This window comes from Neophocaena asiaeorientalis, unplaced genomic scaffold (assembly GCF_003031525.2).
Source record: "Neophocaena asiaeorientalis asiaeorientalis breed wild unplaced genomic scaffold, Neophocaena_asiaeorientalis_V1.1 scaffold21, whole genome shotgun sequence".
Classification (NCBI taxonomy): Eukaryota; Metazoa; Chordata; class Mammalia; order Artiodactyla; family Phocoenidae; genus Neophocaena; species Neophocaena asiaeorientalis.
In genome coordinates this window covers 2,003,475-2,021,567 of record NW_020174053.1, presented here as the reverse complement: position 1 = coordinate 2,021,567, position 18,093 = coordinate 2,003,475, and the positions used below count along the sequence as shown (strand labels likewise).

Below are 18,093 nucleotides of genomic sequence, written 5' to 3'. Positions count from 1 at the left end.
TTGGTTCCAGCGTGCTGCCTGAGCGTCCCAAAGAGGTGAGTGAGAGGTTGGCTTAGAAGAAAACGACCAAATCAGGAAGGAGAGAAAGAGGAAAGCAAACTATTCTCTGACCCCTCGCCTAGAAAACTGTCACTGTCGACCCACTGGAGCCTGATTTCCAATGGCCCCTAATTCACACGGTCTCATACCCCTGCTCCCAGTCTGAGTTCTGCCAGACAGGAGGAAAGCAGGTGCTCTCAGGAAAAAAATCCAGACTCTTTTTTTCTCTAACTCTGGCAAGCACTATCAGGCACAGAAAAGTAAAAGGTCTGAAGCCATGCAGGAAGCAACAGATCTCATTATACAATGAAATATCCTTTGATTCTGTACCAAGTGATAGTCCAAGCAGCAAGCAAGGAAGGAATGGTTTAGATTCTCTGTAAAACCACATCTATTGCTTAATGGGTACAAGGTTTCTTTCTGGGGTGATGAAAATCTCTTTGGACTGGATAGAAGTGACGGTTGCACAATATTAATGAAGGTACTACGTAGCGCTGAATTGTACACTGTAAAATGATAATGGCTAATTTACCGTCATGTGAATTTTAAAAATAAAAAAACACAACTATTAAATGTGAAAATTAAAGTCGAGCAAGGTTACCAGTATATTAAAATGATGGAAAGAATTCCATGTGACCTCAGCAAATTAGAAAATGGTCCATCAAACTAAGATGGAATTTTATTAGGAAAAGAAATAGGAGGAAGGAAACAAACACATAAAATACATACATATTAGACAAAGAACAATTAGGCTTAACTAGAACAGACTAATCCTGGGTTGAGGTAAGAGAGAAAAGGTTATAAGAGCATAAATTAAATATGATTCTGCAATGAAATGAAGTTAGTAAATAAGCTAACGACCTGGGGATGTGTTTATAGGAGCATGATTTACACGAGCCAGGAAAATAATCTTTTTCTGCCACTATACTTGGCATTGATCAGGCTTTTATTAGAGCACTGTGTCCTGTTTTGGTCTCTGCATTTGGCTCTAAGGGATATAGACAACATTTTTCAGCTAGAGTCGCACACATTGTTAGCCCACTCAAATGTACTAATCGGCCACAATTCCCAGCCCTGTAAATGAAAGGTGGGAACATTCTAAAGGCTGTAAGACAACTCTGCTCATTTTCTCTTGCTATGAGCTTTATACAGCCTTCTCAGGCCATAACTTAAGAGTCAGACTCAGGCACAAAGGCAGTGCAATGGAACTGGCTCTCACAAACACTTGGCAGCTGATATGCAAATATCAGAACCACGGGGCTGGGCCCTAGCAGGTCCCAGTCATGCCCCCACGTGGACACAGCGAAGCACTGGCACTGGTATGTGGGAAATTCACACGCATCCCAGCCTACCCTCCTGTCAGCACAAAACCACAGACCGTGCTGAGGGCTACCCCTTTAAAGCCAAACATAAACTGAGGGAAAGAGAAAGGGCTTCAGTGCCTTATTGCCTGTTGCATTACTACCTGAAGCTGACAACCCTGAGAATCCTCACAGTTCAGCTCTTAGGGAGGACTGTAGTGGTGAAGAATCTGAGGCCACAGTTACCTGGAGCAGCTGGACTCGGACGGGGACCTTTGCTGCCCTTCATACTGCTGCACCAGGGCTCGCACGCTCCAGCATGGATTCCCAATCTCCTCATCCACGCTGCTGTTCCTAAAGGCAGAGGGCACCAGCAAAGGAGAAGGTGTCAGTCCTTCAGGTCAACCCAACAAGTACTGATAGACACCACTTTGGGAGCACTATGGGAAAAAAAGATGAATAAGGCAAAGCCCCTGCCTTAAGGACACTTGAAACCTAGTAAGAAAGGTAGATACAAAAAAACAGTAATTTCACCAATCTCTGCAACACCTCAGAGTCGTGTTCCCTCTCAGCAGACGCACAACCCACAAAGCGTTTCCTGCCATGACTCTCTAGGGCAGCCCGCCCTTTAGGATACACTCCAGGGGGAGACTCAGGGATGAATCGGGATGTTGCTGCCACATATATCTCCCAGTGCAGAAAACACACTGTGCCAAAGGCATATATTTAAAACTCTGGGGACTTCCCTGGTGGTCCAGTGGTTAAGAATCCGCCTTCCAAGGCAGGGGACATGGGTTCGATCCCTTGTCAGGGAACTAAGATCACACATGCCGCAAGGCAACTAAGTCCATGCGCTCTAGAGCCTGCATGCCACAACTAGAGAGAAGCCTGCGGGCTGCGACCAAGAGTCCGCGCGCCACAACTAAAAGATCCCGCATGCCGCAACTAAGACCAGATGCAGCCAAATAAATAAATACATGAATATTTAAAAAAATAAAATAAAACAAAACTCTGCACACCAAAGCAAAAAATTACATATACGATTCCTTTACTTTCTACTAAGGGCAAAATAAACATCTCTAAAAGAGAGGGCCTTTTTTCTCTTTTGGAGCACCCTCTCCAACCTCCACTCCATGCTCTTTTCTGTAATGTGGGCTGTTTACGTGGTATTTCCCTTTACTGCACTATATCATTTAAGGGAAGAAATATCAGAGTGGGTTGAGTTCCCATCCCCAGATTTCCATCCTTACCTCTGTCTGTATCGAAAGACATCCCGCCCTGACCGTGACATGTCGTGACACACATCAGCTAGGGCGGCAGCTGCTCCCTGGGCCACAGCAGTGGCACAGTGTGGCTGGTGACTCTGCAGAGGGGCTCTGGCGTCCTGTCCTTGGTTCACTGTCCTGCTGGAGCCCGGTTTGAAATGAGCTGCCAAGGCCAGGACCAGCCTCATGATAGACTTCAGGTTGCCTTCCACGATATCTGAGGATCGGAAGAGACCGAGAGGTCCTAAGAGAGAGGCAGAGAGCTGAGGACTCATTCAGTTACTACGTATTTGCTAGTGAGCAGGTAAGCAAGGCAATCAAGCTCTCTGTGTTCAACAGGGAGACAGAGTATTTGAAAGCAATTACAATAACGTACAATAACGTATGAGAGGAGAAGTACAGGATTCTCTGGGAGCTCAGAGAAGAAGCATCTTGTATGGTCTAGAGGGCTCTGGGAGGGATTCCCTGAGGAAGTGAGTTCTAAACTGAGACGTGACTGACCAATAATGGTTTATCAGATGAGGGAAGGGAAGGAAAAGAGTATTCCAAGAAGAGGGAACAGCAGGCATGAAGGTCTAGAGGTGAGACAGCACGACACACCCGAACTGCGCCCTCCAGTATGGAAGCCACTAGCCACATGTGGCTATTGAGCACTTAAAAGGTAGCTGTAGTCTGAACTGAAACGTGCTAGTACTATCCTAGCACACACACAGAAACAGAATGAAAAATCTCATGAGACTTAGTACAAAAAATAGAATGTAAAATGTCTCAGTAATAGTTTTTTACATTGATCATATGTTGAGCTGATAATATTTTGGATATGTTGGGTTAAGTAAAATATATTATTAAAATTATTTTTAACCATTTCGTTTTCTTTTTTTTTTTAACCATGGCTATTAGACACATTCAAGTCATGTATGAGACTCACGTTATATTTCTATGGCACACGCTGTGGAAGAGGAACAGAAAGCAGCTCAGCATAGCCAGAGCTCAGAGTTCAGGGGGAGAGGGTGAAAGATGGAGGAGGATGAACAGGAGGTGAGGTCAGAAAGGGCATGGTGAGCCAGAGGAAGGACTCTGGATTTTCTCCTAAGGGCCCTCAGATGCAGAGGAATGGCATGAGCATATACACTCTTAGAAAGATCATTCTGGCTGCGGTGTGGAGAGGAGAGGGGAGGGGGACAGAAATGGATGCAGTGGGACTAATTAGGAAGCTGTTGCACTTCTCCAGGTAAATGACAATGATGTCCTGAACGGCAGTGTTCCCTCAAAATAGCCGACTTTAATGGGCCAGATCCCCAAGCCCACTCCTCATGGGGACCAGATCTGAGATATTATGGCATTCTAAATTTTGTCCTAGAAAAAAAAGAGAAATGCAGGCAGAAAAAAATATAATAGGTCTGGTTAACATAAGGAAATAGGTAAAATTCTATGTTTTAGTTTCATAGCCTTTTAAATATGCAAGGCTTCCAAAAGGATTGATTGATACCTTCTACAGGCACTCTCAATGGTCAGTATCTGCCCCGCATGAATGAGCCCAACACAGAGAACACTAATAACACACGAAAGGAGGGCTCCCTCCTGCCCCCCATTCTCATTAGAGCCACAGGCAATCAGGCCCAGAAACTGAAGCTGAAACAGAGCCAGATTATAATCAGTTCTACAGAAGCAGTGAGAGGACCTGGGAACCTGTGCCTTCTGAGGACACCTACCCCATTTCTTCCCTGAAGCCTGGGCTCAAACTGGATTGAGAGGTGTCCTCTTCTGGCCATGTGACTCAAAAAACTCAAAAAACATAATCTATCTTCATTTTTGATAGCTTAAACAAGACATTCTAAAATTCATATCACAATTTTATAATTTCTTTTCTGTTAATCTTCCTAGACACACTCAAGCAAAACTTTACTCAGTTAAAATGAATAGAGAACTTCTATCTTCACCCAGGTTTCCAAAGCACTTGGATTTTGATACTCGCTCTGTCCCAAGAGGATAACTTTCTTTATGGAAAAATGATACGAGGTCGTGGGCCTAACCCTACTCGAGTCTACTCGGAACCCTCAGCTACATAACAGATAGTTCTTCTGAGGGTGACAATCACCAGGTAAAGATGAGTGTACGCACCCACCACGGACAGGATGAAGCACTGACCTTTAGCTGAAGTCTGGTGCATACGAATCTTTTTGGAGGCTACAAACTGTAACACTTTCTCCACATTATTTTTCATCTCCTGCTGGTTACTGGGACTCAGCTGTACACCACTCAGCTTTTCTCCTGCTGTTAGGACAAAGAAAATATTTGAAGTTATGGGGAGCAGTACTATCACAGTTTCATAGTAGCCAGACACAGAGAAAGAGAATATTTGATGTAAACACTAAGATTATCTATAAATGTGCAAGTGAGTGAGGCCTTGGTGTTTGTAATTTGGATGGGGAATAGGAAAATGAAAGTCTTTTGCAGGGCCTTCAAATTTTCAAATTTATTCCCAGGGGCCTGTGAAGTTGCTGTGCATACATTTTTTCATTCAACAAATATTCATGAATATTCATTCAACAAATATTCATGAATATTCATTCAACAAATATTCATGAATATTCATTCAACAAATATTCATGAATATTCATTCAACAAATATTCACCGTGTGCCAAGGCCCTATTCTAAGCACCAGAGAAACAGCAATGACCAGGACTTCGTCTTTTCTTCCATCATAGAGTTTATATCTGTAGGGATGACAGATGACCAAGGTAACAAATACATCTTCAATATAATTTCAGGTAGTGATAAGTACTATGAGGAAAGACAAAGAAGAGTGATCACGGTCTCTCTGATAACACATTTGGGCAGAGGCTTGAATAAAGCAAGAGAGGTTAAGATTTGCGGAGGAAGCATTCCAGGCTGAGAATGCACAGATCCCAGCCCCAAGGTGGGAATGAGCTCAGCTTATCTGAGGAGCAGCAACAAGACCATAGGGCTGGAGTGGAGGGAGCAAGGAGTCAAGTCCTAGGGTAAGGTGAAGAGGTGAGCAAGGCCAGGCCATGTGGAGCTTTAGGGACCAGAGGAAAAGAGCAAAGACCTTGAATTTTATCCTATGTGTAATGGACAGCCAACAGAGGGTTTGAGGTAAGGGAGTTACATGATCTGATTTATGTTTTTAAAAGTTGACTCTGTGTGGACACAGATTATGTGAAGAGGAAATAGGGAGATTAGTTAAAAGGGAAGTGAAAACAATCAAGCAAGAGATAATGATGGTTTGGGAAGAAGCTGAGAGGTGAGAAGTCAGATACTGGGTACGTTTTTATTTTAATTTTTAATTAATTAATTAATTTTTTAAAGTACCGATGTTTATATGGGTGATTACAGGGCACTGAGAGTAAGAAAAGGAACTCAACACAAGGAAGAACAGGAGGTAATGCCAAGTGATAGCGGGTTGAGTCTGCTTCATGACAAGCCTCGAAGAGGCACAAAAGCTGTGTCCACTGGCTACTTGGGAGGTCTCCCCAGTGGGAGAAATGGTATCTGGCACCAGTTCCGGGAAGGGAGGGAAGAAGAGGGAATTTATCACCTGGATTTCTCCCATCTCCCATTAGTCAAATGTTATCCCAGGAGCACTAACTCTTCCACATTCCTGGGTTGCTAGTGGCTACTTGAGATACCAGATCCCATGTCCTGTGGGGTCATTCCATCCAAGTCTGGAAATGATGGGAGGAGACAAACTCTGGGTATGCGGCTGGTGAGTGCCGGAGAGAATCTGGTTTTGTACATAAGATGTGTTCATGACAGTCCAACAGTGTTTTTCTTTTACCAGAAGAGGGAACCTGGCATAATGATCAAAGACCTTTCCCAAGGTCACATAGCTAGTAAGTGGTAAATTCAGGATTTGAACATAGTCTTGGCTCTGGAAACTGGCTCTGGAAACTGTCAAAGACCAAGATAAGGAAGTTGGATTTTAAGCAGCAGGCAAAGGAGAGTCGCTAAAGGGTTTCAAGCTGGGAATGATGTAAGATAAAGAGCTTTTTATAAAGCTCCCAATCTCTACTTTGCTCCATCTTCCCATGTGGCTGAACTTGGCACAAAAGTAGGTGGCCCCAGAGATGTAAGGACATCCAAGACAGTTTTTGAGCTCTGACTAGATCCAGAGCTCACATGGGCTTCAACACTGCCTCATAATCTTTCTGTCTTCATCAAAGCCTACACCTACCAAAGAGACTAGCTGGTCAGAGGCAGGCAGGATCTGGGCGGAAAGGTCAAAATGAGGGGAAGAGTAGATTGACCTAAAGACCAGGAGCAGGAGAACCAGCCATACGTCCACTGTCAGCCAGTGGGTCTGGGGATGTTGGCACCCGCATATGAGCCCTTTGGTGCTGCCTGAGATGGTCAGATCTCATGAATTGTCAGCTGCACTGGTCACATTTATGTGGTCGGTATTTGGCGTGTATCCGAGTATGTCTTCCAAGTTCATCAGATCGGAAGAAGGACCAAGTACAGGTTTCCCACATGCATTTACAGGGCCTTTCACCTGTGTGTTTGTGCTGGTGACTCATGAGGTGGGAGCCCTTAGCTTTTTCCAGTTCTCTCAGTTGCAGCGGTTAAGGCCTTGAATCTCCTCCTGGGAGCCCTTTCTTGGGCCCCGGAATACTGCTCTGCTCTCCGTGGAGCAGGTAAAGACTACTTAGGTAGGAAGGGGTCTTCCTGGGAGACTGGCTGGCTCACAAAAGAGCCCTGGGATTCCAAAGCCAGCAATAATGGGATCCAGCTGGGGGCATCCCTAAGTTGTGGGGCTTCTAGACTGCAACATCTGAGCCAAAGAGGGGAGCATTGCCTGGGCCTCAGTGGAAGGCACGGTTGTATACAATAATGTTTTACGTGTTAAAGAGTCTCTGTTAGAAGTTACTGTTGGGAAGCCAGAATAAGGCATTGTTCGCATTCTGATGTGGGACATCATTGGGATTCCACTGGCAGGTGAGACTGGCGGCCCATTGGGGGCATTCTTAGATTCCCACCAAAGGTCGAGGCCCCTGGAACACTGGGCTCTCCTAAGGGCATTGCTTGGGGCCCCTGGAAAATCATCATTCCTGGCTGGGAAGGAGACATTCCCTGAGTAAATCATCTGGGAAGGAATGAAAGTCACTTGGGGGCTCACACCGTGGTCAGGCAGCAACATACTGAACTGTGGTCCCATTCCACTGGCATTCTGCCTGGGTGCCTCAGCAGAGACCAAGGGGATCCTCTCCAGCTCTGTGCACTGAGGGACATGTTGAAAACGTGATGGGCCTTGGTTCCAAGAGGTGTGCACTCCACTGCTTCCAGGAGATGAAGACACGTCCAAGATGGACATTGACTTCTCAGTCTCCTCTGTGAACTGGTGCAGAGCCACATGCCACCAGCTCAGGCCCTTGGCTCCCTGCTCCATCTTAACCCGGGATCAGTTGCACGTTGAGACTACGCAAGGGTCCAGACCCACACCTGAGCAAAGCTCCTGGGTACATTTTTAATATAAAGCACACAGCACATGTGAAGGACTGGATATGGTATATGAGGAAAAGAGAATAATAAAAGACAACTTCTAAATGTTCTGCTTTAACAGCTGGGTGAATGGTACTGTGATGTGTTAGATGAAGAATCTCGGAGGATAGAGGGATCAGCGGGGAGAAGGAAAAACTCTGATTATGACACATGAAGAGAGCTGCAGTTTTTTCTTTTGGCCCAACCAGAGATTGAACCCAGGCCCTCATCAGTGAAAGCACCGAGTCCTAACCACTGGACCGCCAGGGAATTCCCGAGAGCTGCATTTTAGACATCCAAGCAGAGATGTTGAACAGGAAGTTGATATTCATGTCTAGAACTCAATGAAAAGCTTAGGGCTAAAGATACAAATTTGGGAAGAGCTCACTTAGGGATAGAGAATATATAAGGACTAAGGTCTAAGCCTCTAAGGAGAACCTCAACATTTAGAGGTCAGGAAGGAGGAGAAAGCCAGCAAAGCTAACAGGAGAGGCCAGTGAGGAAGGAGGAAAACTCGAAACCACAGGGTCCTGGAGTCCAAGGGGAGAAGGTGTTTGGAGGAGGAGGGAGTGATCCACTGTGTCAGGTTCTGCTAAGTTGAATACAGCGAGGACTGAGGCCTGGCCACTGGATTTGACAAGGCAGAGGTTGTGACCTTGAGGAGAGCAGTTTCGGGGGAGTAGTGGGATCAAAAGCCCAGTGAAGGCTGGCTAAAGAAAGAATGGGAAATAAGGCAGTGAATTCTGTGAATTTTTCTATATAGCCAAGTCACAACAGAACGCAGCATTTAAGAACCTGCGCTTGGGGTAAACAAGAATACATATTCATATTGCTGGTATATGCATAGAATATCTCTGGGGAAAAAAAAGCAAGAAACTGCTAACACTGGTTGCCTCCAGAAAGAGCAGGTAGCTGGCAGGGGGACAGAGGTGGAAAAATGGCTTTCGACTTTATATCCTCTTGTGTTGTCTGGATTTTCTAACTGATTATATTTCCAGTATAATCTATTCAAATGAAAGAAGAATTAAATGAGCTCATTTTAAAATGAGCTTTGGAATTAAAGCAGATCTAGGTTTGTATCTCTGCTTTGCCACTTACAGTTATGTGACGTTGTAAAGTTGCTTAACCTTTCTAACTCCTATAAAATGGGTGAAATAGTACTTACATCATATCTATATCATAAGTCCATCAAAGTAGCATGCTTAGCACAATGCTTGATATATACATATACATATATATATAATATATAAAGTACTCAATGAATTTACTTATTTTTATAAATTCTCTTTTAAGTTTGTTTCCTGAAAATGGGGCTATTATGTTTCTCAAAGGTTGATGATCAAATGAAATTAAATGAGATAGTGTTTAATGAATAGCAGCTGCTATTACTATTACCATGGTTATTATATCCATAAGTGAATACTCTAATGGATCCATGAGCTGTCTGAATGAGGTATTCATGGACAGGCTGCTTGTTGCAAACCTGACTTCTTACATACCACTTGCAAACCCACATCCCTCAAAGACTCTAAGCAAGGTCAGCTGACTTACATGACAATGAACATTTGAGTACCTACTATGTGTCTGGCACTTGGTTAGGGGTTGTAGAAACAGAAAAAAAATTATACTGTACCTGCTCTTAAAGAGCTCAGTCTATACAGGAGAAATAGAGAGTAAATAATTACCTTTTGGTGAGAGAAATAATAACAGAGCTACAGACAAATGCTATGGAAATAAGGTTATGATACCATCTAATAAGAATGACCGGCAACAACTCCAGGGCTTCAAGAAAGCAAGGTCTCTTGGGAAGCATCATGGTAGTGAATACCATAGAGGGGTCCTTTGGCTGCTAACACACCTTCTTTTTGCCTGGCTACCGCTTCCTTTTCCAGCCTCAGTCTAGACATCAAATCTTCTGGCAAGCCATCCCTCAACCCCTAACACTGGGTTGGGTGTCCCCCATGTGCTCCTATCTGTACTTGCCCCACGAGAATACGAAGTACATTAATGGAAGTGACTTCACTTTCCAGTCTTTCCAAATAGATTGGGAGACTCTTGAGAGCCTAGACTGTGCTCATCATCACATTCCCAAAGCTTAACAGGGCACCTGGAACACAGTGTCTACTGACGATAAATAAATAAAGTAACCTTCGGCGAGTATCTTAAATCTTCTCTACTTCCATTTCCATTTATTTTATTCATTTATTAAAAAAATTTTTTTTTGGCTGCAGTATGCAGGATCTTAGTTCCCCAACCGGGGATCGAACCTGTGGCTCGTGCAGTGGAAGCACAGACTCTTAACCACTGGACTACCAGGGAAGTCCCATTTCCATTTATTTTAAAGAAGGAGCAATCTGCTCTGAAGGGCATATGGAGGATAAAAGAGACCATGTTCTGGTTTACGCTAACATTGGAGTCCAGGGCCAACTGACCTACAATCTCGATGAGATATGCCAGGATCACCCCATCCCGGAGATCCTGTCGCAGGTCCTGCACAGGCTTCACTGTTGGCCTCTTCTTCAGCTGTGCGTTCACCCAGGCCACATATGCCTGCAGCTGTTGCTGGAAAATGAAAGGTGGAAATAAGGGAATAGTTGCATATTACTCTTAACCTCTACCCTGCACCCTCTAAGGCAGCATTCGAGATTGGGCAATCTATATCCAGAGGGAGGAGGAGGTTTTAAGGAAAGAAAGAAAGATGGTCAGACATGGAGTATGTTCTAAAATTCTCTAGTTTTATGCTAGTCTCCAGGGGTAAGCTAACCTCTGACTTGGGTGGCAGTGTGGACACAGGTACGCAGGTGAGTGTTTCAGTGACTATGACTCCTGCTTTCCTTGAGTTTTGCTCTGTTAACCAGGGATAAAGGCTGGGCCAGAACCACAGCCAGTTTTCAAGTGTAACCACTGCTGCCAGCAACCCATTATGCTTCTCAGGAACAATCACTCATGTCCTGTATGCACAATGAACTGTGACACTCCTAAGAATTGATCTTGGGGAACCAGGAATCAACAGAAACCAAGCTCAGAAATGCCTCTCCCATGGCTGATTTCTTTACAATGAGACTTAACTGAACCCAATCCAAGGCTTATTCTCCTGAGCCTATAATCCTGGGATTGCTACGGAGCTAGTTTTAATCCATGCTTTATATTGTCAAAGAAGATCTAGTTACCTGAAACCTGCACAAAGAAAGAAAAAGAAAGGCTATGACGAGCAGTGTTCCTGAAGACTGGGGCTGCAGATGGAGGGAGCTTTCATTTATTTTCAGACAAAGCTATGGCCCAGTACCATCAGAAACCCGTCAGATTCAGGTTGGACACATAACTCATCCCAACACTTAGACAACCTTACATATTCCATTTTAAACACAGCTTGCATTCAGGTGTTTATTCTGATTATCTGCTCTGAAGATGGGCGCTAAATATCAAAATAGCACATGAACAATGTCAGTACAGGCAGCAGTTCTGTCTGATTTCTGTAGAAGCCCAAGACCCTGAACCTAAAAATTAAGTTCAAAGGCTAACAGTATTAAACTATAATTTGGTTAAAGTACAGTTGATTTCTAAGCCCCAAGTACTTCCTTAATGAAATGATGTTGGAAATTACTCACTGGCTGCTTCCTGGGCTTAAATGAAATCTTCACTATTTTCTTTCTCTATGTCGATTTGTGGGAATAAATAAAGTCCTTTGGAAGGTAGTGCTAAGGCAATAATCTATCAGTTACGGACAAACTATAGGAAGTGCAATGATCAGCAGGAGGTGGGGGGAGGAATCTGATATTTACTGAGTACCTACCATGAACTAAACACTATTTTTGATGTTTTATATGCTTTTTAAAATAAATTTACTTATTTTATTTTTGGCTGCGTTGAGCCTTCGTTGCTGCACGTGGGCTTTCTCTAGTTGTGGTGGGCGCGGGCTTCTCATTGCGGTGGCTTCTGCTGTTGCAGAGCACGGGCTCTAGGCACTCGGGCTTCAGTAGTTGCAGCACGCGGGCTCAGAAGTCGTGGCTCGCAGGCCACGACTACTGAGCACAGGCTCAGTAGTTGTGGCACACGGGCTTAGCTGCTCCACGGCATGTGGGATCTTCCAAGACCAGGGCTTGAACCCGTGTCCCCTGAATTGGCAAGTGGATTCTTAACCATTGCTCCACCAGGGAAGCCCCTATATATGTTTTAATGAGTTAATAATGTACCTGGAACACAGCCTGCCACACAGTTGATGCTTACTAAATGGTCATTATTATTTTCATCATCATTATCTAATTCAGTTCTCACAAAAGCACTGAAGGGTCGGTATCATCTCCATTCTATGGATGAGGTTCAGAGAAATTATGCAACTTCTCTAATGTCCCCATAGCTAGGACCTGGCAGACCTGGTAAGGAAACCCAGTAAAGGTGGTCCAAACATTTACCAAGGGCCTCTTGCTATTCAACTCACTCTGCAGAATAGAGGCGGCTGCACCTTCTGCCTTAACATGGGCCAGACTCCTGTCCAGGTCTGCTCCCACTGTACAGCCAAAACACTGTGTGAAGCAGGCCAGGCAAAGGGCACTTCCATAGCAAACCACTATGCTCCGGGCCAGAAAGGCATTATGGGTAACAGCTGGGTCAGATTACCAGGCTTATGTACAACTCTCTGTATCAAATCTCACCCCCAACCCACCCTCCACATATTCCTGCTTAAAATCCTTCACTGGCTTCTCATTATCCTCAAGATAAAACCCAATCTCCTTAGCTGCATTTAAGTCTGTCATGTGCTGGCCCTTACCTCTTCTCCAGCTTCACTCACTCCCTTTCCCCACTTTTGCCCCCCATGTTTCAGTTCATCCAAACCATGTGTAGTGCCCCAAATGCACCATGTTTTCCAGCCACGCTACCTCCCCCTGCTTGCCATCTCCTCTTAAATCTCAGCTCAAGCATCACCTTTTCCAGGAAGCCTTCCCTGACCCTCCCACACACCTCAGACTCCGATCTCCTTGAGGATGTCCTGTGTCAAGCAATCCGTTCAACAAGTTGAGTGCAGGCACTGTTCTGCTATGGGGCTACAAAGAGCGTTATGCCTTCGAGAAGTTTGCAGGAAAAATACGAGAAGAGAGGGAGAGGAAGAGAAGCTTGCAGGCTGGTAGAGACAAGCACTATGACAGGGGTATACAAGGTGCTAAGAGAGTATTAGCCTAACCTGAAGCCCATGCTCGGCGGTGGAGGGGTTCCTGAAGGAGGAGAGGAGGCAGAGGGGACAGTGAGCTCAAAAGGAGCTCAGGTCTGAACTACGCTCTATGCAGTAAGTTGTAAGAGTTCAAGATTGTTGGACTCAGAGTAACACGTGCTCAACAAATATCTGTTTGAATCAGTGAATCATTTGTCACATTTCATCAGGCCAAGACTTAAAATGATTGTAAAAGTTGATTATGCAAGGGCAGACAAGAACATGTATTTTTCATCATCAGGCCAAGACGATTTTACTTAAGTAACCATAGCCTTCTTTTGGTCAATGAATAAAAGTAAGTTGTCTCTGATGCAAAACTACTTTGAGGCTCCAAACAGTAATGTTCATGCACATTAATCACAGCTCTAGTCTTCCAGTAAAGAGGATTCTACAGCATAATAATTGTCACCACTTTTCTGAACACCTACGCTGTGTCAAGAGCTATGCTAGGTCCTTAAACACATTTTCTCTAATGCTAATCTGCCGGGGATATTTTACTGTATCTATTTTGCTAACTGGAAACTGAGGCTCAAAAAAGGTGAAGTAAATTGTTCAAGGCCACCCAGACTGTAAACCATATGAAATTCACCCTGACTCCCAAGCCAGTGCTCCTTCCACTCTACACTCGACTACACTGCCAGCTAAATTAACGCATCCCGGAGGTTCAAATGACCTCACCAAAACTCTTAGAATGGAAGTCACTTCTTCCACCACATCCAATGTTTGAGTCTCTTGTGCAATAATCTACAGTAAGTAGTTGTCTACTAATCAAAGTGTGCTCCCTGGACCAGCAGCATCAGTATCACCCAGGAGCCTGTTAGAAATGGACTCCCATAAAACATTGTAAATCAACTATACTTCAAAACAACTATACTTCAAATAGAATAGAATAAAATAAAATAAGGGCTTCCCTGGTGGCACAGTGGTTAAGAATCCGCCTGCCAATGCAGGGGACACAGGTTCGCGCCCTGGTCCAGAAAGATCCCACATGCCATGGAGCAACTAAGCCCGTGCGCCACAACTACTGAGCCCACATGCCACAACTACTGAAGCCCACACACCCAGAGTCCGTGCTCCTCAGCAAGAGAAGCCACCACAATGAGAAGCCCACGCACTGCAACGAAGAGGAGCCCCCACTCACTGCAACTAGAGAAAGCCCACGCGCAGCAACGAAGTCCCAATACAGCCAAAAATAAATTAAAAAATAAAAATAAATAAAAATAAAATAAAATGGAGGGCTTCCCTGGTGGCGCAGTGGTTAAGAATCCGCCTGCCAATGCAGGAGACACGGGTTCGAGCCCTTGTCCGGGAAGATCCCATATGCCACGGAGCAACTAAGCCCGTGCGCCACAACTACTGAGCCTGTGCTCTAGAGCCCGCAAGCCACAACTACGGAGCCCACATGCCACAGCTACTGAAGCCTGCACACCTAGAGCCCGTGCTCCGCAACAAGAAAAGCCACGACAATGAGAAACCCGCACACCACAACGAAGAGTAGCCCCCGCTCGCCACAACTAGAGAAAGACTGCGCGCAGCAACAAAGAGCCAACACGGCCAATAAATAAATTAATTAATTAATTAAAAAAAAAGAATAGTGGGACCCTTGAATTGGGTCCCCAATTTCTAATAAATAAATAAAATGGAAATGCAGACTCTCAAACAGTGCCCCAGCTCTAATGAATTAGAACCTGGTTTTGTTTTTTGTTTTTTGTTCTTTTTTGAACCTGTATTTTTAAAAGAGTCCCCTCATCCTGTATTTTCTCTGTCCCAGCTCTGTAATCAGCTATTTCTCAAAAGAAAACAATTCTGGCTCCTTTTATTGGAGAACAGTTTTTAGAATCCAAACTTTGGGCATGAGGTGTACTCATTCTAGTTAGGTGACATTCTGGGCCCTCTCGGTAGTAGAGTAGGAAATATGTGTATGTATACACACATACACACATATCTGTATCTACGTATCTTGACAGACTGATGGAGAGACATACCATGAATTATCCTGATCCCGCCTCCAGCCCAACACCACAGGGTTCACCTCTCTTTTCCCTTTTCCTTATATGTAACTCCTTTCTCCCACGGTGAGAAATCGGACTCTATTCACAATATATTTACCAACATTTCCGCAGTCCTAGAAAACACATCAAATAGTTTGACTTGCTAATCCATACCTTGTGAAAAACAAATTTACTAACCAGAACATAATATTTGTATACAGTTCTTTTTGTCTTTGGCCTTACAGTGTACACTCAAAATACTGATTCCAAAGTGACTTAGGTTAGTTCTTTTCTTTCCACCACATTCAGTGTGGTTATGTTACTAACTGCAATATGGTTAGATACATTCATTACAATTTACAGTCCATTTTGGGTTCTCCTCACGTTTTGGTGGATTTTAATTATTTATTTTTGGGGTAGGAGAAAGATTACCATGATTCTAAAAGTCAGAGCTATATAAAAACATATATTCAGAAGTATCACTCCTCCATCATTCTTTCTACTCCATTCCCTCTTCTCCATTCTTTCCACCCCATTCCTGTCCTCCCCTGTAGGTAACCAATCAGATTCGCCCTATGTTATCTGGGGGAAAAAAGAGATGTATATTTTCTTATTTCCCTTTCCTTCTTATGCGAAAAACAGCATAGTATTGATATTCTTTTATCACCTGCACTTTTCACTTCACTTCAATTAATATTCACTTAATATATTCTGGAAATCACCCCATAATGGTCTAGAGATCTTCCTTATTTTACAGCTACATAGTACTCCATTATGTGGCTATACCATAATTTATTCAACCACTCTTCTACATATGCACATTCAGGTTTTTTCCAATATTTTGCAATTAGAAACGCTGCAGCAATGAGTAACCTTATGCGTGCGTACTTTCATGTTGATGGAGGTCTACCTTCAGGGTAGATTCAAAGAAGATTGCTAGGTAAAAAGGCACATTAAGTAGATAGCTTTATCATATATTGCCAAAATCCCTGCCAAAAGCATTGTATTCATTTGCATTCCCAACAGCAATGCATGAGAGTGCATTTTCCCACAGCCTTGCCAACAGAACATGTTGGCATACTTTAAAATTTTTGCCAGTGTGATAGATAGGTGAGAAATTGTATCTCAGTGCTGTTTTAATCTTCATTTCTTTAGTTATGAGTTTGAACCTCCTTTGGTAGGTTTAAGAATTCATTTTATATTCTTATCTTTTATATCTACATGAATTATCTGTTCACATCTCTTTCCCATTTTTCTATCAAAGTGTTTGGTCCTTTGTGCTTCCATTTTTAAGAGTTCTTTATATATTAGGAATGTTACCCTTTTGTCTTTGACATATGTTGCAGAGATTTCCCAGTTTGTCAGTCATCTTTTGACTTGGTTTATGGTAGTTTTTTGGCCATGAAAAGGTTTTCATTTTTATATAATCAAATTTACTGATATTTTATTTTATTGCCTCTGAATTTTGAGTCAGGGTCAGAAAGCCTTTCCCTACACTGAGGTGAAAGAATTCACCTCTGCTTTTTTCTAGTTCTCATATGGTTTCAAAATTGTTTACATTTAGATCCCTGATCCATTTGGAATTTATTCGTGTATGATATGAGATATAGATACAATTTACCTTTTTTCAAATGGCTACCCAGTTGTTCCAGCACATTTACTAAAAAGACACTCTTTACCCCAGGGATTTGAGATGCCACCTTTATCATATACTAAATTTCCAGAGTTTAGGTCTATTTCTGGACTTTGTATTCTATATCACTTGTATATTTGTTTATTCATGCACCAGTACCAAAATGTTTTATTTGTAGAGGCTTTATAGTATATTTTAATATCTGGTACTAGTCCCTCCCCCTTGAAATTTTTCTCTTTTTAATGTTTTCTTGTCTATTCTTGCAAATTTATTTCCCCATACGAACTTCCATAAAGCCTGTCAGAATTTTTATTGGGATTATATTAAATTTATAAATTGACATAGCCAGAACTGTTACCTTTATGATGTTGAATCACCCTATTCAAGAATAGGGGGTGTCTTTCCATTTGTTCAAATGTGTCTTTCAGGAGTGTCTTAAAGTTTTCCTCTTGTAGGTTTTATACATTTCCTGTTAAGTTCACTTCTAAGTATTCAATTCTTCTTTATTGTGATTATAAATGTGGTTTTCTCTACCATTACATTCTGTAATTGGTTACTCTTTGTGTATGTGAAAGCTGTAGGTTAATTTGATATCCTGTTACCTTATCTTCTATTGTTTGTTTTATCAGTAATTCTCAATGCTTTCCAGGATTACTGTCATATCATCTACAAAAAGAAATAGTTTTACTTCTTTACTAAGCCTTGCGCCTCTAATCAATTTCTAAATACTCCTGGTACAATGTTGACCAGTAGTGGAGATAGTGGGCATCCTTCCCTGTTTCTGGACTTAGAGAAAATACTTGTAGTGTTTCCCAATTTAGAAAGTGACTGGTTTTTAGGAATAAGGTGTGTGTGTGTGTGTGTGTGTATGTGTGTGTGTATATTTATTTATTTTATCATGTTAAGAAAGAATCCATCAAGTATTCTTTTCTTTTTATTTTTTCGACTTTTTTGGGGTTTTGTTTGTTTATTTATTTTTGGCTGTGTTGGGTCTTTGCTGCTGCACGTGGGCTTTCTCTAGTTGCTGCAAGCAGGGGCTCCTCTTCATTGTGGTGCACAAGCTTCTCATTGCGGTGTACGAGCTTCTAGCTTCTTGTTGCGGAGCACGGGCTCTAGGTGCATGGGCTTCAGTTGTGGCATGTGGGCTCAGTAGTTGTG

General features: G+C 43.1%; 1 protein-coding gene and 1 pseudogene across 3 annotated transcripts in view; both read right to left on the bottom strand.

Moving 5' to 3' along the window:
- DIXDC1 (DIX domain containing 1) overlaps window positions 1-18,093 on the bottom strand; it is a 64,436-nt gene that overhangs the window by 33,968 nt on the left and 12,375 nt on the right. For 2 of the 3 annotated variants that reach the window (XM_024754257.1, XM_024754259.1), the window contains exons 2-5: window positions 10,538-10,667; window positions 4,754-4,879; window positions 2,591-2,849; window positions 1,587-1,694 (exon numbers count right to left, since the gene is read on the bottom strand). In XM_024754257.1, coding sequence (XP_024610025.1) covers window positions 1,587-1,694; window positions 2,591-2,849; window positions 4,754-4,879; window positions 10,538-10,667 — 623 coding nt within the window. The remainder of the gene's footprint in view (window positions 1-1,586; window positions 1,695-2,590; window positions 2,850-4,753; window positions 4,880-10,537; window positions 10,668-18,093) is intronic. The other variant, XM_024754258.1, reaches the window with a different exon arrangement.
- Window positions 6,875-8,013, bottom strand: LOC112405736 (Krueppel-like factor 17; annotated as a pseudogene).